The sequence below is a fragment of the Scophthalmus maximus genome, chromosome 2 (genome assembly GCF_022379125.1).
Source record: "Scophthalmus maximus strain ysfricsl-2021 chromosome 2, ASM2237912v1, whole genome shotgun sequence".
Lineage (NCBI taxonomy): Eukaryota > Metazoa > Chordata > Actinopteri > Pleuronectiformes > Scophthalmidae > Scophthalmus > Scophthalmus maximus.
The window spans coordinates 21,406,461-21,430,047 of record NC_061516.1 but is presented as its reverse complement, the minus strand read 5'-3'; the positions used below and the strand labels follow the sequence as shown (position 1 = coordinate 21,430,047).

General features: G+C 43.8%; 3 protein-coding genes across 7 annotated transcripts in view; 2 read left to right on the top strand and 1 right to left on the bottom strand.

The window, feature by feature from the left end:
* The window catches only part of LOC118300817 (serine-rich and transmembrane domain-containing protein 1), a 10,966-nt gene extending 5,638 nt beyond the window's left edge, over positions 1–5,328 (bottom strand). Inside the window, exon 1 of the mRNA XM_047329064.1 lies at positions 4,941–5,328. The gene's annotated coding sequence lies outside the window, so the exon portion shown is untranslated. The remainder of the gene's footprint in view (positions 1–4,940) is intronic.
* Positions 1–23,587, top strand: part of sparta (spartin a) — a 26,381-nt gene extending 2,794 nt beyond the window's left edge. For 3 of the 5 annotated variants that reach the window (XM_035625613.2, XM_035625614.2, XM_035625612.2), the window contains 9 exons: positions 98–175; positions 10,796–11,099; positions 18,225–19,064; positions 20,391–20,585; positions 20,759–20,909; positions 21,079–21,273; positions 21,519–21,680; positions 21,836–21,926; positions 22,649–23,587. In XM_035625613.2, coding sequence (XP_035481506.2) covers positions 11,034–11,099; positions 18,225–19,064; positions 20,391–20,585; positions 20,759–20,909; positions 21,079–21,273; positions 21,519–21,680; positions 21,836–21,926; positions 22,649–22,868 — 1,920 coding nt within the window. In that variant the 5' untranslated portion in view covers positions 98–175; positions 10,796–11,033 and the 3' untranslated portion in view covers positions 22,869–23,587. Of the gene's footprint in view, positions 1–97; positions 176–10,795; positions 11,100–17,539; positions 17,719–18,224; positions 19,065–20,390; positions 20,586–20,758; positions 20,910–21,078; positions 21,274–21,518; positions 21,681–21,835; positions 21,927–22,117; positions 22,492–22,648 lie in introns of those variants that run through there. The other 2 variants (XM_035625616.2, XM_035625615.2) reach the window with 2 other exon arrangements.
* On the top strand, positions 13,930–17,359 carry ccna1 (cyclin A1). The gene is made up of 10 exons (XM_035625619.2): positions 13,930–14,013; positions 14,180–14,235; positions 14,869–15,027; positions 15,137–15,353; positions 15,469–15,584; positions 15,814–16,040; positions 16,178–16,382; positions 16,507–16,620; positions 16,710–16,843; positions 16,962–17,359. Exons 3-10 carry the CDS (start codon positions 14,869–14,871, stop codon positions 17,011–17,013), a joined length of 1,224 nt encoding a protein of 407 aa, XP_035481512.1. The 5' UTR covers positions 13,930–14,013; positions 14,180–14,235; the 3' UTR covers positions 17,014–17,359.

Below are 23,587 nucleotides of genomic sequence, written 5' to 3'. Positions count from 1 at the left end.
AAAATGAGTCTATTTTTTAATATATGCAGTCAAAGTGCTTTACTTTACAGTTCACATTCACCCATTCACACTGTGCTTCTATATCTTTGGGGTTTAGTTCTGGGTTCAGTGCCTTGCCCAAAGGACTTCGCCATGTGGGTTGGAGGAGCCGGGAATTGAACAACAGACTCCCCGGGTAAGTGGACAACCCGCTCAAGCTCCCGAGTCCTGTGAATTGAAGTCAGATTGGGGGATTCAATGCTGATATCCAGCCATGCTGCTTTCTTTTTTTGAATTTTTTTTATCTCTCTCTCTCTGTGCTGTAATCTCATTTCTTCTAGAGTCTCCGTAACAAGAGCCTGGATTAATTTCAGTTCTGGCTTTACTCTAATCTTCTGCTCTGGGTCTTGGGAGACCTTAGGTCTTAATTACGCCTCACAATGGGGGAAAAAAATAAATGTATATAAATGTTAACATTCATCAGTCAAGTCCAGTCTGTAACAAAAGCAAGAGTTGTCACTTCAGTACTCAGTGGAAACCCCTTAGAATTGGGTCTGATTTTGGTCAGATTTTTTTAAAAGACCATACATTTTGGCAAAAAAAGGATTTTGTAATTAAGAAGAGCAGTAGAGTCTTTGTCCTCTACAGCGACTCTAAAGCTCTGCTCTGTTTGCTCTGTCAGGCGTCCGCAGATGCTGTAAGTTGAGCTCGCCACAGTTTTTAGGGTTTACTCGAGAGGGCTGCTCCTCCCTCTGAGCAGACGAGGTCTTTAGAAAGCATGAAAGGCCGCTCACAGCTGGACACCAGGGTAATGGAAAGTGACAGTAGCTTCTTACTGGCAAAGGGCGATGGCCTTACAGGTGTTCAGAGTTCTTTAACCTGAATTTGCTTGACTTCACTCGCATCTCTGTCCTTCTTTTAACAACTGAACAGAGAAGTGGCTGCCCCTCGATCGCTGTAGAGTTCAGGTGTTTTGAGGCTTTTCAGCCTTTCAGCCTCACTTATCCTCCTGCTTCTCTCCCGACCCCCCCGGCCCGAAGCTCCTCAATGGGCTCTCGCTGAGGTGCTCTGGCTTTTCACTCTCACTTCTTTCTTTCTTTTTTTCTGATTACATGTTTCAGCGTTTTCAAAGTCAGCAGTGCACCCTCTGCTCTGTCAAGTGCTTTTAATAGCCTCGTAATCGACTGCACATTCTTCAAACCAGGCTGCCTTGAGCAAATTTCTTTCTTTTTTTCTGAGTTTTGTTCTTTACATTAGAGATGTTCCGATTCCAGTATCAGAAATACCTCTGATGCTGCAGAAGATGCCAGATCGTGCATCGGCGAGTACGTGAATCTACGCACCAATCCGATACCACATCAATAAAGTAGTTGTTTCACCCAGGAAAAACTGAAATCACTTCTTCTTTGCCGCTCCAAAACAGCAGTTGCACTGTACGGCCCCTGCCCTGTTTATAGAGCAGCGAAGAAGAAGTGATTTCCGGTAGTGCATTTGTTACCCAGAGCTAGAGAAGATGTCAGCAATTTGGCCGTAATGTTTCACGCTGGAAAGTCCCACAAGTAAAACGGCGAGGTGTACTACAGTATATTGTTGTATACTGCTACTGTGAAAGATACAGACTAAAGTAGAGCTGCAACTACGAAATGAATCGGCAACTATTTTGATAATCGATTAATCGGCTCAATTTGTTTTTATGAAAAAAATCCAGCTACCCAATGTGAATATGTTCTGGTTTCTTTGCTCCTCTATGACAGTGAACTAAATAGCTTTGGTGTGTGGACAAAACCTCATCTTGGGCGTTTGGGAAGTACATTCAACATTTTTCACCATTTAATGACATTTCATGGACCAAACAACTTATCGATTATTCGAGGAAATAATCGGCAGATTAATCAATAATGAAAAGTAACGTTAGTTGCAGCCCTAGACTTAAGGTGTTTTAATTTTTCTAAACTGTGGCTGCACATTGACAGTTTTTCGAAAGAAATTGTTATTTTTTTCTAGATTTATCAAGTGTTGAAGTTGCTGTTGCAGTGTTTTAGACTGTTACTGTACTGTTTAAAACTTTTAAGGTCTATTATTATTATGGCATCCAGGTATCAGTAAGGGGTAAAATGGTAGTGGAACATCTCAAGCTTTCTTCTGTTTCTGGTCCACCTTTGCTAAATCTTGGCTTGAGCATAATTTGTCCACCACCCGGCTGCATCTGAAGGCATGCGGCCTCGACTGCCTCTCAAAGCTCCCTCCTGTCCAGATCAAACTCTGCCGTTAGTGGCACGACGTCTGCCAAACTCCTCCTGAGACTTTGTGCCGCGTAGCTTCCTCTGCTCCACTTTCTCAATCTGTTCCTCGCCCTCCACCCTCCCCTCATTTTTTAATCATCTCCTTATAATCTTTTCACGCTCCCACTGTTCTGTGTGTGTTCTGCACAGTTTGGTACTCATGGAGTTTCATTACATCTATCAATAGAATAGAAGAAGAGTCATCGCGTGTGATCCTTTTTGCATAAAGCTTTTTATAAACTATTCACAATCGTTTGTCCGTTTCAGGGCCAAACATAGACAGCCATATACTCGCCACTGTTTCCAATTAAAGCTTGAGCTCTCGTTTCATGATGGAAAGTAGACCTGGCAATTACTGGGGGTTTTTTTACAGTCCGTGCATGCAGCTTATGCAAATATTTGCTCATACCCAAACTTCCCAGAGAGAGATATTCTGTTGTCTGTTCAGTTCTACTGTGAGCTCTTCACTTCATGAATAATGGACTAGATCCATGTGACAAAATGTCATGGCATTTGGTCCGTATTCTTCCCTCTGTGTGTGCGTGCGTGTGCGCGTGCGCTTTCTCATACTGTATTCACACCACATGCCCAAACAAAAACTGAGAGAGCTGAGCCAGTAGCAGAAATACAAGTGATATTAATTCTCATGCATGGCCATATGTAAAAAAAAAAAAGAAGACACACACACACACGCACGCACATGCACAGTTTCAGTTCAAACAGCAGATTGCCAGGAGATAAGTGTAGCCTGAATTTCAAACACATTAAGTTTCTCATATTCTGAGTCGAGATCGGCTGAAAACAGACCTGCGGCTTAACCACATGAATTCCAAATCGCCTCTGCAGACCCAAATACCACAGATAACCTGCAGAGAGGTCAGAGATACGCAGGAATGAGGAAATCATGACGACGGTAATGTTTCAGCATTTGTCTGGAAGTCTTGAACCACTTTCATGCTTTTGTTTAAACGTACTATTTCTCCCCGGTTTGGATTGTGTCCGTGTTTACTTCAATGTTTAATCAAAGAGCCTGTACAAATGGGAAAACAACAAACTAATGTTTTTAGTCATCGCCTTATACATTTGAATGACAAAATCTCACCATTGCACACCTGAGTGCACTCACAGCGCCACCGAGGGACGAGCGCCACCGTTCAGCTGTCACGCGAATCCCTCACCTATTCAGTGCACGAACGTGAGGAATCTCAAAAGGTCAAAACTGGAATGAGATCTCAAAGAGATATTCCAAAAGGTGTATGATGACTGACTGAAAGGAAACATGAGCTGAAACCACAGCAGACAGTGAGAAGCGGTGATCGTTACGAAAACGAAGTGTTGGATGGGGGTTTTTTGGTCAGTGGCCAGTTTAGATAATGAGCCCTCCCTTTTGCTTTGGTGTGTGTGTGTGTGTGTGTGTGTGTGTGTGTGTGTGTGTGTGTGTGTGTGTGTGTGTGTGTGTGTGTGTGTGTGTGTGTGTGTGTGTGTGTGTGTGTGTGTGTGTGTGTGTGTGTGTGTGTGTGTGTGTGTGTCCGTGTGTGTGTCCGTGTGTGTGTGTGTCCGTGTGTGTGTCCGTGTCCGTGTGTCCCTCCCTCCCTCCCTCCCTCCCTGCGGTGAAGTGTGTTTTTACACCTCGTTCTCATATCTGATAATTACTCCTGATACTTCTGAGTGCTGTTAATTTGATACCGACTTTGTGTCTAAGTGCAGCTCATTTTCACACTGAATAATTAATCAAAAATATCATTGAAATCGCAATATGACCAAGTGCAATATCAAAATTGCAGGAGCTGCAATGCCTTTATTTTATTTCTTTGACAAAGGTGGGATGTGTCACAATGCCCCATGAAGGCCTGCTCTCAAATCATGTTCTCCAGACATATAAGGGGAACATGCGTGTTTGCTGCCGACCCCCAGCAAAAATCACATCATAATTTTTTTTTTCTAGTAAAAATACTAATATAATAATAATATACAAATAAATCCCCTCGTAAACCCTTACTTTTTTTGCATTTCATTCTGCCTTTGTGTATATTAGGATGAGCAGGGTGAGTCACAAGTCGTCTAAAGCACAAACAAACCCTGCTCTTCTTCCTACTGGCCTGAAAGGACGCTCATTTGCCCTCTTCCTTTTTCTCTCTCTCTCTCTCTCTGTCTGGCCGAACAATTACTCCTCTCATTACTCACTCCTTCCCTCCTTTTATCAACTGTCACCCTGGAAGCCCGCTCATTACCAAAGTTGCCGAACGAAAGTACACATGAATTATTCCCCCTACCATTAACCTTGTTTACCGCACGCTGCAACTGCTGATAAGTCCCGGAGCGTTTATCTTTCTCTTCACTTCACTATTTCATCTTTCCCTTTTTGACTGTACTGTATGTCTTCCCTCTCTCTGTCGTTCTCCCTCGTTTGTTTTCTCGCTTCTGCTCTGCAAGCGGTGATAAATCACTGAATTAAGTTTCTGGCAACCGAAAGGAGTTTGATTAATTTTCAGGTGAATAATGCTTTTTTCTTCTTCTTTTTTTTGTATTCAGCAGGAACGCACTGTCTCACAGAGCAGATTAACACCATCCCCGATCTGTCGCCCATGTTTTACAGACCGTTTGCAAACAATTCATAAAAAGCCGCCTGAAGCATCACACACATGTGAAATTGTGGGAAAAAAAGGAAGAGTTACAGACCTTTTTTTTCTTCTTCTTTTTTAAATGTGTGAGGGATCCGTCCCTCGCTTGTGCTCACGTCGTGCAGAAATCCATCCCGTTGTGTTTGGTCCTTCAGCCGAGCAAAACAGATCTGTTGCCCCCGAGATCTTCTATATGAGCCTCTCTCTCTCTCTCTCTCTCCTTTCCTGTCATTCAGTGTGACCCACACACACACACACACACACACTCAGACACACAACCTTGGCACTACGGCAGGCGGAGCAGACAGTGTGAGACGCGGACCCTCTCTGTGGGTACAGGCTCACATCTAAAGGGGAACGTGCACACAGGGCCTGCAACTGAGAGGCTGTAACTAATGAATGACACTGGTGGGGTTTTTTTTGCTGGAGAAGTGGTGAAGAGGAAAGAAGAGAGGGAGTAGTGCTCACTCTAATCCCATCCTCTCTCTCTCTCTCCCCCTCCCTCTGTCTCCACCCTCCCCTGTTTGTCTCCGCTGCTCGTCACCTTTGAATAATGATCACATCAACAGGCAAATCTGTGCCTGTGTGTGTGTGTGGGGGTTGTTTTTGATGTATTCTCATTTTCATTGAGCAAACATTGCTCACAGTTCAGCTGTTCAATAATTAGTCGAGTTGTTGGGCAGACAATTGGGCTAAATCAATGGACGTGCAGTTGGCTGGATAAATGGTGTGATTAAAATTGAGGACTTCATTTGTCATCCGTTTTTAGTCTTTGTTTGGAGATGCACAGCCTCGCTCTCTGCTCTCAGAGCAAACTGCGTCAGCAGACGGTATCCAGTGGAGAGCAATAACAGGCTGTCGACGCAGCGGCAGGCTGAGCTGCTCACATGACACCCCAGACCGGCAGATGAACGGGAAAAGGGTCGCCCCGAGATAAAGGAACGGCCTTTAACACCTCCCGGTCTCTCAGCACTGCTCTGCGTGACTCCCTTCATCTTAAAGCTCTTATCTTTTCCTTTAGTTCCCCCTCACTGAAAGAACAAAAATGTATCAAAAAAGCATTCTATAAAGTTTGAGCAGGAATACAAGATATCTGAAATTCATGAACGTATTCTCGAAAGCTCAACAGATCGGTGAGCCAAATGCCAAAGGATGACTCAACACCACAGACTCCTTATGAAAAGTTTAGTTCCCCCCCCAAAAAATTCTCAAGGAAAAAAAATCGCACTCATCTCGAAGCGGTACAGTATATCCAGCCATGAGGATTTTCTTGAATTTATTTGGACAGGTTTTGAAATATGCATCTGCAGCTCCTGCCTCCATCCCCAGCACAGTGGAGGTGGGATTGTTTGTAGTGCTGGCAGCACTGATGATATTTAAAAAAAGAAAAAAGGAGAAAAGAAAGAAGACCGTCTCTGTGAAGCATCTGAATATATATTGTTTGTGGAGTTGCTACAAACAAGCAGTGTTGGCGTCGGTGTGTGCGTAGAGTAGCAGGCAAACATGTACCATCTTAGCTTAGCATGTTAGCATGCTCACCTGCAGCGGAGGTCGGATGAGGATGTGATGCAGTATTTGGTCATTTGCCAAAGTAGTTGACCTAGGACCTTTTGCTATCGGCGCCCCCGCATTTCAGAACCCACCTCCCATTGAGCTCGTATCTGGCTTCTTTAAAATCACACCTTGAAACTTGTCTCTTTGTGAGAGCTTTTACAATTTATGTCTATTTGCTCATATGTACACCAACAATTCCATTTATTTATTTATATCATATTATCTATTTTATCGATCTATTTTTTCATTGTTTTATTCTTTGCGCTTTGTAACATTAAGAAAAGTGCTATATAAATAAAGTTCATTACTAGTGGCTGGATTACTGGTGGCGCTAGAGGAGAAGTCAAAGGATCATCAGAGACACTAAATACAGTACGTCTCTAGTGCTGCCATGTCTTTTCTGGAAAAATAAATCATGTTACTGTTGTTCCATTTGAGAAAACATCTTTTGTCATTCGGGTGAGCCGACCCCTTGAAAGTGCTTTGCTTTGGTCGTTCTAGTGGGTGACTAAATTTGGAATGAAACGCTCCAAATAAGAATCAGTGTCTTCTGAGCAAAATCACGTTTTGTGCGTGACTGTGAATCTCAAACCTGAGAGATTGTTAACGCTTTAATGGTATTCATGAAAGTGTTAATTGTGTGGCAGACGTGGGCAGATGACACCTGTCCCTGCTCTGTGAAGGGGAGAAAGGCACCTCCCCCTGGGCAGATGCCCCTGTCTTTTTGCCATCTGCCCCGCTGACACAGACACCAGAGGGTAACGGCAGCAGGGGTGAACAGCCAGAGCAGAGATAAGAAGGCGATGACTTTATTTCACATCCAAACCCAGCGTGCGCAAACATCACATGGCTGCTATTCATGTGCACTTCACACAGAAATTTGACAGCCACGTGGAGAGGTCTGGGATTCATCTGATGCATGTATCTGTGTTTGTGAATTTCTTCTCAATCCTCCGAACCATCCAAAAGGAAAAACAAATGTTGATAAATATTTAAATGAGACGCTCTTGGCAGTTTCCCTGGTGTTGACGGGTGCTGAGGGAGAAACCAAGGACGGAGGCAAGAAACATTCATCACATCATGTAGTTATTCTAATAATTGTCCCCCCTGACCTCTAAACACACACTTACAGATCACACACACACACACACACACACACACACACACACACACACACACACACACACACACACACACACACACACACACACACACACACACACACACACACACACACACACAGACCCCATTCCTTATTTTCCTAAAGAGGGAATATGTTTAGCAGAGCTTATACTGCGTGAGTACATGTGCTTGTCTGTGAAAACTCAAGTGATAATGAGCCCTCCCTTTTGTGCGCGTGTGTGCGCGTGTGTGCGCGCGTGTGTGCGCGCGTGTGTGCGCGCGTGTGTGCGCGCGTGTGTGCGCGCGTGTGTGCGCGCGTGTGCGCGCGTGTGTGCGCGTGTGTGTGTGTGTGCGCGTGTGTGTGCGCGTGTGTGTGCGCGTGTGTGTGTGTGTGTGTGTGTGTGTGTGTGTGTGTGTGTGTGTGTGTGTGTGTGTGTGTGTGTGTGTGTGTGTGTGTGTGTGTGTGTGTGTGTGTGTGTGTGTGTGTGTGTGTGTGTGTGTGTGTGTGTGTGTGTGTGTGTGTGTGTGTGTGTGTGTGTGTTTGGAGGACTGCGGGATGGAGATAAAAGCTTTGGCCTCAGCTGGGCTTTTGTCACTAATCCCAGAAGGCGAAGAAGTGGCCGCCGATTCCGTGTCATTCCCTGATATCCCGGCCCCGTTCTGACTCCGTGCCATCCCAGCGCTGCCCTTGCGAGGACACCGGTCTCTGCACTGCATGTTAATGAGGCTGCGACGTGCGTGCAGCAACAAGGGAGGGGACTATTTGGGTTAGAAGTGTGGTGTTGGGAGGGATTTTGACACAAGCACACTCGAGCTAAGCTCGTGGTAACATCTTTAAACTTTACGATAACACACAGGAAAGTGTCAAGATATCAGTTGTTAGATGTTTTTTTTAGACGCAGTGCCCGATTTGCTTTACATGTCAAGTAATCTGAACCAATTTGCAAAGCACCCCGCTGAGAGAGAGAGAGAGAGGCTCTGCAGAGCGTAATGTAAGACTGAAGAGCACAGGAAAGCTCACTGTTTCACTAGTCTCCTCCTTACCGCAGTAGAAAGGGATCTTTGCATCCCTCATCGTGAAGAAACACGTAGAGCTCAACACATTTTGCCCAATGCCTGCAAGATATTGTGCAGAATTTAATGTGATATTCAGTTTTGTATCTGGAAAAAAATCGGAATATCTGACAGCTTTTCGTCTCATTGCAGTGTCAATCAAAATGATCTCCACAGATCGGAGGGCACGGAGCCGTGAGTGAGCGACGCACTCCTACACTGACACACGTTACAGCAGCCTGACGGGCGAGGGGCTGTCCGGAATAACAATGAGAGAGATGGCGACGCAATATCAACACAATCCCCCCAAAACCCCCCCCAGAGAAGCAATGTACCAAAAAGTAAAAAACCCCAAAGAGGACTGAAACCTTTTCAAAATACTATTCTGCTAAAACCTTTACCACTAATTCTAACCTATCCGTCTGAAGGGTGCACTCTAAATTCATGAAAGAGAAGAAGAAAGGGGGGGGGGAATATGTCCTTAAAGTCAGATTCATTTGAATACATGAATAATTTAGTGCACCAAAAGATTTGAGGCCCTTAAATTGCAAATAAAATTTTTTTAAAAATCCCTTACTCTTCAGACATTCATAATTCATAAGCTCCGTGGCTCAGGCAGGGAGAGACGGGGGGAAATATCTGGTGTCTGAGTTAGTAGCATGTGTAGATTACACAAGGCAACGACGCAACACTTTGTCTTTCAGTGTAATTACAGAGTCACTTTGTGGCCTTTTGACACTTCAGTCATTCTGTGATTATGAAATGGTTCATGTTTCTTTCTCCCCCCTCTCTATCTCTCTCTCTCTCTCTCTCTCTCTCTCTCTTTCTTTCTCTTTCTCTCGCTGTCTTCCTCTTTGATTTACTCGGAATAGTTAATTAATTGAAAACATTTTTTTTACAGCGGAAAAGTAAACAATTAAAGTTGCATCAAAGGTTTGTGGCATTATTGTGACATACTCTGTTATTCCATGAAATGGTGCCCTCTGGTTACAGAATGATTTAACAGTCTGTGTGCGTGTGCGTGTGCGCGTGCGCATGCGTTGTGTCGTCCCGAGTTGAGCGGCATAAGCGGCTCTCAGTTTTACAGATAGACAAATTGCCTGTTGGTTATTTTGAACCTGTGATCACTGCCGCTCATATTTGATGCAGTTTGTTGTTGTTGTTGTTGTTGTTGTTTGTCAGGGGTTTCAGAGTTCTTCCCCTCCACGTGGTAAATAATTTTGCAGTACATTGATGCCCCTGCAGTTTGGCACAGATGATTTGGCCTCTCTGCAGCTCTGTTTTTGTCTCACGTCACCTTGATAGCTCCGATTTCTGAAGTGCTGATTGCAGCGCTGTTTTAGAGTCAAAGCATGCTGCTTGTCAGCCTTCAACCCATCAGGACCCACTGCTTTGTAGCAGTGTTTATGATTCTAACAAAGTAAGTGAAGGGTTTAACAGTGTTTTTGTCCAGCACACACACACACACACACACACAAACACACACACACACACACACACACACACACACACACACACACACACATATCGACTAATCAACAGAAGGATCCTGAGCTGCAAATATAAGTTGCAATGATCTGAGTGTGACTTCCCAAATAATTAACCAACCTTGCTGGATGATTGTCATGATTATTTAAGGGACCTTGTCAGACGGATGATGGGGAGTGGAATCACTGGAGGATTGTGGGGGAAATGGCGGCTGAAAAGAGAAAAGTGCTACATGATAATAGGAAGTTTTTCCCGAACTTTTCCGGAGGGGCTGTTTGTGAGAACGTACAAATGTTGCTCTACACATTTTCTGGAACATTTCCTGCCAGTCCCCAGAGAAATGTCCCTGCTGTTGTCTGACTCGGAAAAAGATCTCATATGTGATCGAAAATACTCCTTCATGTCCGAAAACAGCTCATATGTGCCACCTAGTATCACAAAATAGTTCCACTTAAGAGACTCAAGTCATTTGACTGTGATTCTTATATTTGAATCCAATCATGACCAGTTAATGATCTACTTCTCTTCCTGCTAAAGTTGGTGGGAAATTCCTGTTCAACATGGATAAACCACATGAGATCAGGAGGCCTTTTCTTCTCGCTGTCCTCTTTCACCTTTTACTTTGAACGAACACAGATGGAGTATTTTTTTCAGCTCAGGGTGGGAGACAATCTCAGCTGTTATCTCATCCAACAGGGGCAACACTTACGGGTGAAAGTGCTGCAGAGAGATGAGACGTGAGACCATCCTCAGTTGGGAGGATTCTCCTGAATGGCACAGTGTCTCGGAGGTGATGATGCTCAGACTCCCGGCCCATCTGGTCCAAGCCTGTCAACGGCGATACATCACGCCTAATGAAATGGCACCAGCCCAACGCTATCTGTCACAAGCAATCTGCATCTGCTTAGGGACTGAACGGAAATGAGGAAGAGGGATGCAAAGAGAGGAAGACGGAGAGACGCTGTGCCCAAGAGCAGCCGCCGTGTTTGTGTTTTTGCCTGTAAGTATGAATGTGTCCGTGAGTATCTCCTCTCAGCACAGTGTGAACACTATTGATTAGGATATAGATATATACATACAGATACAGATATTGACGATGATTATTCTCATCAGTTCAGCGGTAGAACAAAGTTCCATTGCTTCATTTCTGTGGGAGAGAAAATTACTCACTGAACCTTCCTTTTCTTCATCTCCCTTTTTTTCCTCTGTATTTGTTTCTCTCAGCGTTGGGAGCAACGGGTATTGATACTGTACATATTTTTCAGTTCCGCAAACTGTGAAATTACACACCAGCTACACGTGGTTGGGAAAATATGCTGTACACACCTAAAAAACACAAACAGCCGCTGCATATTAAGCAGATTCAGTAGGACTGAGGAAAAAAAAAAGTTTGAACAAATTTTTATTTAGTTTAAATAAAATAGGCTATTAAGTCATGTTTGCTCTGCAGTACCAATATTCTGGGCAATAATGCATGATATGAAAAATACATTTTACAAATGTAATTTCGGTATTGGACCAGGAGGCGTAATTATTGACATGGTTGATTTTAATTTCACATGAGGTACAGCTGTTTAATTTAATGTATCCTTTTACTGCTGTTTTCCCACTATTAAATTAGCATCAGGTCCTCTACCGCACAGTTTTACTATAGAATCATACTCCCTCTAGTTGCAAACTATTAATATTACACTGTCAACGGAGTTGTAGGATTATCATGACAACATTTAGTCCTACCATAATAATAGAGCAAGTTGATTGATGTTTGAATTCAAGAGTTTGACACAAGGACTGACGTGCAGTAGTCACGAAGTCAGAAAAGTGAAGTGAGCCTGGTCAGTAAAGTATTAAGAGTGACGGTTGGCAGCAGTTTCAAGAAGCAGCCTTGTGGCCAAAAGGTTGCAAATTGGAATCCTTAATCCCCCCGTTGCTCCACTGGAGCTGCTCAGTAGAAGAGGCAGCATCAAGACAAGAAAGCAGTTAATGCCCCTGGATCCTCCCAAGTTTCTATACCTCTTTGGTATTCTTCCTGTAGTTTTTGCTGTGACGATAATGATGACATTAATAGTATCAGACAAAAAGGCAACAGCTCCGTGATTTCCAGTCAAAGAAAGATGCACACTTAAGTTAGAGTCCGAGTCTGTTCGGTATTCAAACCAGCTGAGTATTTCACCCCTTTGCACCATCTCCATCCCGTGTGATCATTTCTAAAAATATATATTTTTTAAATTGGATACAACAGGGTCACGAAGTCATAGGATCAGTTTTTACATTTATCCAAAACGTTTTCCTGTAATTTTGCTCGTTGAGGCTGTAGCCTGGAGGTCCGGCTGTGCTGACACAATCTGACAAGCTCCTAAATGGTTATTTGACATGACAACATGTCAAAAGTCCGCTCGACTTCACTGCTGATGAAAAACACCCGGTTGTGGCCACTGAAGAGGAAGCCTGCCATCTAATGGACAATGGAGAACTTGCAGGATGTCAGTAGGCTGCTCTTTACTCAAGACTACAAATCTCAATGTAGATTGACCTTTTTCTCAGCAATATCTATTTTGATCAATCTTAAATGCCTCATTTAGTGGAATGTGTAAATTGGATAGTTTAAATACTTGGCATATAATCAATTTTTGTGCTTAAAAAACCCCCCCAAAAAACTAATAATGTAGTTGTGACTCACATATTATTGTTATGTTGTCTAGTAAAAGTTTTCTGCTCATCATTCTACTCCATCATGTATTTCCTCTCAACTAGGAGACTAACAAGGCCCATTAGAAACTGGAGAAACTGGTGAAAAAGACAAGACTTTGCTGTTACAGGTACGTAAGTTCAGAACTACAGTGTAATCTCTACACCTCTGTTAATACAGACTGCGTAAGCAGATCCACAGGATGATTCGCCTCTTGTGTTTTCCTCTGTGGCTGTTAGTGTGTTATCTGCTGCTGATCTTTGCCATGGACTGTGTTCCTGTTTCGCATGAGCCTGTTTTGAATCACTGCCACTCCTCTTGTCATCGGGTCCAACCGAACAGCTCCAGTAACAGGAACAACAAAAGGCAACACTTCTGAGAAATGGTGTAAATAATGCTGTTCACCGTTAAACCCCAGCTGAGGAGGCATTTACTCAGCGGCAACACATTGCTTTCATCCTGAATACTCGAGGGGGAATTGAAGTCAAGCGCATGTTATCAGCTTTAGAGGAAAATCCAGATTTGTGATACAATACCAGTGAAATCAATGATAAACATTTTTTGGCACTGCTTCGACAAGGACATCAAATCCAAATCTCTGATACAAACCCTGGAACAGCTCCCAGTGATGGAAACTCTACGGTCAGATGCGGTCGAGTTCTCTGCTAAAACAAGCAGATGGTTTTGCGCTTGGTCTGTACGGTTTACAATGTTTTGTTGTGCTAGAAATATGACGCATTTAAAAAGATTTAGTTCTTGATTTCAATTTTTATTCAATCCAATATCTTCTTGGGAATGCCAAATCGTCCTAATAATAAAATCACTTGTTACTCTCCAATGTCCAGTCTTTTTTCAAATATAGTTCAGAACATCCACCCAAAATGTTCTGCTGCACATAGAATAAAATGACGTATTGTTTCATCCACCAAAAAAAAAAAAAAAAAAAAATCGGTCTAAACGTTTCCTGACGTCGACCGTTATCTTCTGCTTCCTGGTTGGACGAAGCGACGGTTGGGAGGCAAACAGCTGATTCAGCCGTGAGGTAAAAGTCTGCCCCGCTGCGCGGACTTCCAGGGAGCAGACGCGAGAGGTCGCTGTTCGTCCTGGAAGAAAGTTGGTGGTGATCTGCTCGGCTCGTCGGTGCACAAGTCCCCCCCCACACCCCACACACACCCCCCCCCCACCCCCGTGACGTCCAACTGTCAACCGACTCGTCGTGATCATGGTGAGTTCTGCAGGTTGATCCACGACGTTTTTAATTTAAATTTTTAATTTTTTGAATCTCGCCATAAAGCATCGTTGCTCCGCGCTGCACCGAGAGTGATGCACTCAGACTGCAGCTTTGTTTTAGTTCCTGTCTTAACAGTAGACTCGTGCCTCCCGTTTCTCAGACCAACGTTTGTTTCTAAACGTCATCTTTAACGTCTCCAGTCGATTGTCATTCAAGGTGATTTTTTTTTCCTTCCCAGTCTATATCCCCAAATGTGCTGATTCAAAACTACAACGAGTTTACTTCAATATATATATATATATCTATATATATATATATCTATATCAGGGTATATATATATATATATATATATATATACCCATATCTTTGAATGCACTAGTCGGGAGAACCACGGTTTCCAACGTTTTCCTTCCTGATTGGTTGTTAGGGGTTACATGCTGTATATCGTTGAGTTGCTATGAGTGATGTTTTTTTTCCCCCAGTTTCAATTTGAATAGTTTTTCGAGGCCTGAAGAATTAATCAACCCAGCAGTTCACAACCAAACCACATATTTGAAGAAGAAAAGATGTACATCATTTTTGTATCAGTAATTACAATGTGCTTCATTTTTAATTGCCTGTAATTTTCAACATCTTGCAGCCCCTCACATCTGATCTTGCAAATACCTTGGGGTCCTGACCCACTGTTCATACTGTATAGGGGACTGACACATGGTCTGTGTTTTTAGGTGCTTGATTTATACCTTGAAGTTATTCGAATGTTGTTATTTTGCTTTTGCTTTTGACCACACTGGCAACTATTCAAATTTTTTTTTTTAATTCCATATTTCCCCATTTCCTTGCCTAAAGATGAACTTCTGCACAAATGCCCGTCGCGGCAGTCCTGTTGACAAAGAAAATATCCCACCTGCAAGTAGAGCGGATGCACCACAGGCCCAGAGGCCCAAGCAGCGGGCAGTGCTCGGTGTCTTGTCAGAAAACGAGCAACATGGTCGATCCTTCAGCAAGGTACGGGAGAGACGCACGGAGGAGGTGCAGTTCAATTAATTTTTCCCCCGTCGCAGAACATTTACATCTCAAATTTCGTGTGGCAATCACTGTGGCTCATTTTTCTCAGCAGGGAAGCCAACAGTCCAAACACAGTTCGCTCTCGGGCAGCTCTCAGCACACCTTTCCTGCCTGTACCTCCAGTTCAGGCTATGATGTCCATGTCGAAGAGGCTTGTGAAGTTGTTCTCTCCACCTCTGGTCAAGAAGTGAAGTCAGACGGCCTTTATACCCAAACCGCTGGTCTGCAAAATGACGATTTGAGAATCCTGCTGGAGCTTAATTCAAGTGAGTTTGCCCTCAACAAAAAACATCTGTCAAAACTGCAGTGAGACTTTTGTTTTCCTTCTTCTGTCTTGTTATGCCTTTATGTTTATCGCCCAACTGCTGTTCACTCTCGCAGGCCCATGCCAGGAATCCTCTATGCAGTCTGAAAAGGATGAGTCCCTAATGTCAGTGGAGGCGCTGTGCGTGTCTGAATACGCGGAGGACATCCACCAAAACCTAAGGAAGAGTGAGGTGCGTAAAACCGGAACTATGGCACTGAATCAACTCGATCATGATACTGTCGGTATCATGTTGGTAGTAAATATTTCCTCACTGTCCCCTAGCAGTCGGTTCTCTTATACCGAGGCTGCGGGTTCGAGCCCCGACCAGTGCAGTGAAAAAAACGAAAACAGTTAACAGTAGTTCCCTTCGGTTTCCTTGCAAACTCATCATGACAACTGCTTTTGACTCTCAATGCCAGCTGAGGTTCAGGCCAGTGCCAGGCCTCTTGGAGAAACATCCACAGATCACCGGCGGCATGCGGGTCGTCCTGGTGGACTGGCTGTCGGAGGTCGTCCAGGAGTACAAGCTGAGCGGCGAAACTCTGCACCTTGCTGTTAACTACTTGGACCGCTTTCTCTCCGGCACAGCGTTTGTCAAGCGGGGCAGTTTGCAGTTGGTGGGCTCGGTGGCGTTGCTGATCGCTTCGTAAGCACACGTTTAGGTTTCTTATGTTTCTCATTGATGCTGTCAATCATTCTTTATTTTCTTCTTAAACCCAAACATTTTGTACTTGTAGTAGCGTCAACTTACAATCCGATTTCGTCTGATCTTTCTCCTTGTAGAAAATATGAGGAGATCCGACCCCCGGAGCTGAAGGACTTTGTGTACATCACCGACTGCACCTACACTAAGAAGCAGGTGCTTCAAATGGAGCATTTCTTCTTGGGAGTGCTGGCCTTCGACATGGCGGCACCCACCATAAACCAGTTCCTTCGCCTCTTCATGTCCATCCACTCCGTCTGTGCCAACACAGAGAACCTGGCCATGGTGCGTAACATCAATCCGAATGTCAGCCAGACTTTTAGGTTCATGCCCACTGCCCCTTTGAAGATACAGTTCTCCATTTCCCTTGAAACATATTTTGATTTTTTTTTTTCTTTTCTGCCTCTAGTATGTAGCCGAGTTAAGCCTGCTGGAAATTCAACCATTCCTACGATACTCCCCATCTCTGGTTGCAGCTGCAGCCTACTGCTTAGCCTCCTACACCGTAAACAATTCGCTCTGGGTAAGTTTTGACCAGATCATTGTTTTGAGCACCACAAGACAATCACATTAGCGTCTTTTTAAAAGTCTTTATTTATACATATCTTTTAGCCTGATTCCTTGTCTGCCTTCACTGGCTACACCATGGCTGCAATTACTCCCTGCCTAACTGACCTCCACAAGCTACACATCGGTGCAGAGAGTCACCCACAACAAGCCATCAGGAGAAAGTACATGAGTTCGAGGTGAAGCCATTTGTTCAAACAACAGAACTTTATAGGGTCATTTGTATGTAGTTTAGTCAGTTAGTCTGGGTTGTTAATGAGTCTCCACACGGACGTCTTGTTGTCTGTCCATTTACAGGTATTGTCGTGTCGCGTCGATCGCTCCACCTGCTGTTCTGCCTTCCCCATGAATCATCGCTCCACCCTTCAGGTCCCTTCTGCCAGAACACAATGAGACTGAGAACAAAACAAACACAAAACTGAATCTACTGCCAGTTTCAGACATGCCACACCCATCTGGACACATTTGTACCTTTATTTATGTATATATATACATATATATACATATATACATATATATATACATATATTTGTTTCGGTCTTATCATTTATGCAATCACAAAAAACAATGTCATGAATCAAAAATGTTAATACTCTCAGATAGAGGCTTTTAGATCTGGTAGGTCATCAGTTGTATGAAATGTTTAGGTTTTTGCTTACAGTATAGAATGAAATAAAATGCATGTTAAATCATAACTCATGTGTATCTGTTATTCTGAAATGTGGCCAAGCATTTCTGTGAGCTTTATTTTTCCTGTTATGTCTCTTTGAAAAGCTACAAGTATTAAAAAAAAATAAAAAAAATATCAGTCAACGTGCAGTCTATCGATTTTATTTTGAAAGGCTTGGCCGGAAGCCATTTTTGTGTCTGATTGATTTGACGCTCGTGTGACGCTGCGACACTTCAGGTAAAAAAAACAAAAAAAAAAAACAGGAGTGAGCGCGTATTGATGAACAGTGTCGGTGTTTACACAGCTGGGAAAGTACAGAGGAAGTGAAATCATAAGGAATCTCTGAGACCACTCATTTATTGCTGGTGTATTTCTTTCCCGAAGGTGAGTCAAACTTACATTGGAATCGTTTTTGCCCTGTGGTCGGAATGTTGTCTGAAAAAAGTAAAGGAGATTGTTATTGTTTCATTATTGTTTCATATGTTTCTGAAGACTCGGGTGAAGAGTAAATGTGTAAGTATTTGAAAGAGAAAAACGTCCCGAGAGTGTTCACAGGTAGGTTCACGGTCTCGTTGTTCAGGTAAAACCTGATGGGACAGAGTTCTCACCTGAACGCATCTGCTTCCTCGTATTGCGGCTCAGGGAGCGTTTGCATTCTCTCAAAGCCACCAACTCCTCTTTTCATCTCCACACCTGGCTTAGCTGCAAACCTCCACACTCGTCCCTCCATCCTTTACTCTTTACATCCTTTATTTAATCCCAACTGTCTCCCAGCCATCTAACTGAAGTTGTAATGCTCAGAAATAGAAACTGCTGTCCACATGTATTAGTCTTTAGAGGTCATTTTATCCTGACTTCTGATCTCCGCCTTGCTCCTGTTCTTTTTCTAGTCCCTGCTCCTCGGTATGGCCGAGCCTGCTGAGCTGCTGCTCGTCAGGGACCAGTACGAGTCGGCGTTCCACTGCCTGAGTCGTGGCCTGGCCGCAGAGGGGGCCGGGGAACGAGCGGGGGCCCTGGAGTATTACAGGAAGGGCCGGCAGCACCTCACCCAAGGGGTGGAAGTTCCCACCGGCGGGGAGAGGCATCGCGGAGTGGCCTGGGACACGGCCAGGCGGCTTCAGCAGAGGATGAGGGACACTCTGAGTACGGTCAACACTCACCTCTCTGACCTGGAGGCGTCTCCGTCGACGGCAGGAGGCCGGGGGCCCCAGCTGTTGGTGAATCTCCCTCCTGATCTTTATCCAAACCTGGCTCCTGACAGCCAGCCTCCCCATAGGTCTCTCAATCATCTGTACCCCACCGTGCCTCCCATCCAGAACACAGCCACAATCCCAATTACACTCCCTCCCAGACCTGCTTCCCCCGCCTCGCCCTACAGATACAACCCCCCTGCAGAGGCGCCGGGAACTGTAGCCATGGCTCACCCAGGGGACCAGCCTCCAGCGTACACACCAAAGCCCACAGACGGGCACCACAGCCTGGCTTACGGTGCCGCTGCCGCTGCCGCTGCCGGCCTCTGGTCAGGGACGCAGACCGGAGCAGCAGCAGCAGCAGCAGCAGCACGGCGAGATGGGAACGAGCTGCTTTTCGTTCCCTCTGGGGTGCAGATGTTTTTCGTGGCACCAAATGGACAGGTCAGCTCCCTGTATAATCCAGGGTTCCTACGAATCATCACGTTTGACAGTGAGAGCAAGGATCCGCCTGCCGGAAGACCCTCAGCATTCCTACACGTGAGTACACAGTGTGTTATGATGAGTGTTTTAAATAATGATAATGTCTAATGTCTTAAAAAAAGAGATATTCAGTTAATCTGAATTTAAAGCATTTTTGTTTGATCAATTATCAGTTGTTTATCAAATAGTTGCAGATTAATTTTCAGTCAGTTGCCTCAAATAATTGACCGATTGTTTTATTTCCAGTTACAGTGAATCTATTGCCTTTACACCTTAACTTTACACTAAAACATTATTTCTGTTTCGGATAACTTAGAGTGATATGAAACCAAATATATTTGTATTGGGTTGCTCCTTTGCAAATCGGACGTGTTTATGTTTCAGCATGTTTACTCTCTATTTTGTCTGTATTCTCAGAAATGGATCATATTGTTGCATAATCTCTGTATCTTAATTTATGACTGTATCCGTCACAATGACCCTGGGTGGGACCTAATCTCAGCCAGGTAAAGGGCTTTGTGATGATTTTTGCATTGAGCCAATATAAAAACTTGCAAAGCACAAACATGTATTCTGCCACCTCCACAAAGAGTTTATTATTCCGCACAGTAGACGACAGTCTGCCCCATGACTCTGGCTGGTGGGCTGCTCTCCTGTATTCTGGCCCTGCTTTGTTTCACTGCAAGACAATGGTCCGATTAACGGACGACTCTGCACTTCTGTTGTGCTGCCGGACAGTCAGTGTCCTTTTTTCCCCTCACGGGGGTCATTTTGGTGGACGGCATACCAGTGGCACGATACAGCATCAAAGCTATATATATATATGTGTGTGTGTGTGTGTGTGTGTGTGTGTGTGTGTGTGTGTGTGTGTGTGTGTGTGTGTGTGTGTGTGTGTGTGTGTGTGTGTGTGTGTGTGTGTGTGTGTGTGTGTGTGTGTGTGTGTGTGTGTGTGTGTGTGTGAGAAAATAATTTCTTTAAGCCATTAGCCCATTGGGTGTTCTTCTGCTATAAGGCAATCGAACACTTAGTTTTGAGTAGACACATTTGTTTATTCCTGGATATAGCTTATGGCAGGATGGAATTCAAAAATAACTTTTTCCGAATCAATGTGAAGCTTTACATCTTGTGTTTTGTATATTACTCCACAAACAGTGAAATAATATGCCTTTAGATTGTTTTATACATAATGTAAATATGATGGATTTCATTATTAAAGTGATATATGTCACTGGTGATATATAGGTGGATATGTTACTAGTTTTAAATGAAGTGCAGCTGGTGATCAGTTAGAATGAATACAAGCTCTTTGGTCATGATGGGTGATGATGACCCCTGACCCCTCCACCAGTCCCATCCTCCTTATTTGTCTTTGTGTGTTTCAAGGTGTGCGACTGGCTGTACCCACTGACAGCAGACACTCCCGTGTTGCTGGCCAACTCGGGGATTTTCATGTTCCCTGACTCCCTGGCGGAGACGCCGGGGTCCTACGTGGGCATCGTGTTGTCCTCTGAGCTGCCCGCTGCCCACCGAGAGATGTTTCATGACCTCCTCTCGCAGCTCTCTGATCTCAGGATCCAGGTCAGGCTTTACTGTCAGCAGGAAAGAAACGTTTCTGTCTGTTGTGCGTGCCCATTTTTGTGGTCACCTTATTTTACTCAACCTGTTTGGGTGTATGCACATTTTAGATGCATTATATGATGCGTCCTTTCATAATGGCTGTTTAGCATATGCCTTGATGTATTTGGTGACAGGGTCCAGAGGGGGCAGGGTCAGAGGTCATCAACTTGGGTATGAAAGTCCCGCTTGGTCCCACGGAAGAAAGACTGACGGTAGCAACCGGGGAGAAGGAAAAACCACTTCTTCCTGGATGGAGTGAGAAGATGGCACAAGGAATCCTGACAGGTGTGTTTGTAAAAGAAATCTGATGAAACTAACAATACACAATGTTGTACAAAGGCTGTATAAAGGACCACTAGAGGGCGATGTTTACTGATGCAGCAAGCTCTCCTGAACAGGATTCAGTTCTGCAATGAGAATATTGTACAAGCATCTTTTTTATTTCTGTTTTTAGGAGCCACACGGTTCAGTGAAGGGTTTGTGAAAGGGGCAGAGGCCACAGGTCGGGCCATTCACAAAGGAGCCGCCAAGATGCGGGACCACATCACGCCTGAGGAAACCCCCTCAGAGGTCAGCCCCGGTGTCACCAAAAGTCTACAAGCGGCTCAACAGGCCACTGGGGGCGCTGTGCGAGTCAGCCAGTTCTTGGGTAAGGTCTTGAAGCGAGACAAAACTAGAAATCACCTCACACAACATCTGTAAAACCAAAGTAACGGTCCAGAATTTGCACATAAATGATGATAATGATGCAAACACATGGCTAAAGAAAACCGTCATAGCTCCTTGAGGCTCTTCGATTTTTCTTTCACTTCATTTCACGTGCTGTAAATTGACATTGCTCTATACCTATATAGGTATATATATTTTATATTTTATAACCGTGTATCTCCACAGTGAATGGAATGAGTACAGTGGTTGGACATGTGGCAGAAAAGGTGGCGCCCCATGTGAAGAAGCATGGCGCCAAGCTGGTCCCAGAGTCTATGAAGAAGAGCAAAGATGGCCAGGCTTCAAACATGGACGGAGCCAAGTTTGTGGCAGTCAGCAGTGTACAAGGTATATATCAGTAGACCAGCAATTTTTCAGGATCAAGCATAAAGAAATATTACCTCATATATACTCATACATGGTCTCACACTCTCTTTTCTCACATCATTCTCTCATATCTTTTTGTTTTAGTACTGAACATTTTTCTTTTTCACTCAAACTAGGTTTTTCTACTGTTTGGTCCAGTCTGGAGACTGGAGCCAAGCTTGTGGGCAAGAGTGTTGCAGCCGAGACTGTCACAACTGTGACGTACAAGTAAGTTCTGGCGTTTCCAATATCTTCTCCTTTATTGATCTTTTATTTTTTATTAATTGATAATTGTAGGTGGTGTTTTCTGCCCGTTTCTGAATCTATATCTACACTTAAAACAACCGTAGTGCCTGCTGTGCTGCTTTCCTCTTGGTATGCCGGGGAACTGACCTGCTTTCACACCTATTTCTTTTCAGATTTAGGGGCTTAGGGAATCTACTTAAAATGTCCAGCAACAAATGAATGCACGGGGGAGTAAAGGAACAATATTTGTGATGCTGACTTTGCTCAACCCTCATGTAATTTCTTTTCACTCTCAGATCAAGTCAGAAAATAACCCTAAATATGACATAATCCAAATCTCATGCAACAGCTAACACATAAACTGTATATGTATGTATTTTGGGTTCCTTTTTGAGTTGGTATAGTTTAATCCTCTAGTGTGTCTTTCCGGGTTCTTCCATGTAAACTGCAGTGTGTGCTTGTGTTGGGTGGTGATGCTCTTGCGGTTCATACTCTCTGTAAACCTTTCCCTTGGTTTGTTACTAATAAAAAACGCTTCACAGTGTAATATGACTTTGTTTTTCTTGGACTACGGTGTGTTGACACAAAAGACAGCAGAACAAGCACCATAGCTGCTGCAGCATTTCAATTCCCTGCACAAGCTCTGTTATGTTATTCACCCCAAACCGCTCGTGCCTAACTCCACTGTGTTGTTCGTGGTGAAGGTACGGTAATGATGCCGGCGACGCCACAGACACGGCTCTCCACTCAGTCATCAATGTGGGTGTGACTGCACACAACATTGACAATCTGGGCATCAAAGCCATTTTGAAGACAGCCGGCAAGAAGACGGCCAAGGCCATGGTCAAAAGCAAGGATGGACAGTCGGCAGAAACTGACGGGAAGGAGGCGCAGAAGAAGGATGAGGAAGAGATGAAAAAATAGATACCCCACACGAGGAGCTTCACCAGAAGGTCTCACACTGATGGGTCACTTCCTCATTTGCAGTTTTCAAAGGAAATGTAGGTCACTCATTTTAATGGATGTATTTTTCTATTCAATTATTATTGAATTGCATACGAACAGTTATTTTAGTTTTTAAGGTTATTTACGTATCTCTGTCAGCATCGACTGCATTGTGTTGTGAATGTTAACTTTACGCCAAAACTGATGAAGTTTTTTGGCGGTATTATTGTGTTGTTGTATACATATAGTACTGTGTATTTGCTCTATGTTTTGAAACTAAAACTTTAAGTATCTGTACCAGAAAACTTGCTCACTGGCTATACAGCTAAAGATCTATTTGTTGACTTATAGCTATAGCCTGATATTACCTCCTCTATGTTGACATCTGTATGAAAGTTATCAAAGTATTTTAATAAAGTAAAGCACAAATGTATATACAATAATGTATATTTCACAACCATGATTATCAGACAATTTTTTTTATTAGCCTGTTGGATGTCTACGGTGTTCTTGGACCAAAATAAACAAGATAAGAAAAGTCCAACAATGGTGACCTTTGCTGTGTGCAGTAAAAATTATAACTAAGTAAACATATGGAAGTATAACAAAATATAAAGAAAAAAAAGCAATAATATATGTAATGTAGACTGGATATAAACGTTGTAAAAAATGATTTCAGATGGAGAGTAATTGAGATT

Excerpts from the sequence above, each read along its gene's own strand:
- ccna1 (XM_035625619.2), top strand. The coding sequence starts at position 14,869 with ATGAACTTCTGCACAAATGCCCGTCGCGGCAGTCCTGTTGACAAAGAA. Across the intron at positions 16,383-16,506 it reads ACACAGAGAACCTGGCCATG|TATGTAGCCGAGTTAAGCCT; the intron begins GTGCGTAACATC and ends TTCTGCCTCTAG. Across the intron at positions 16,621-16,709 it reads CCGTAAACAATTCGCTCTGG|CCTGATTCCTTGTCTGCCTT; the intron begins GTAAGTTTTGAC and ends CATATCTTTTAG.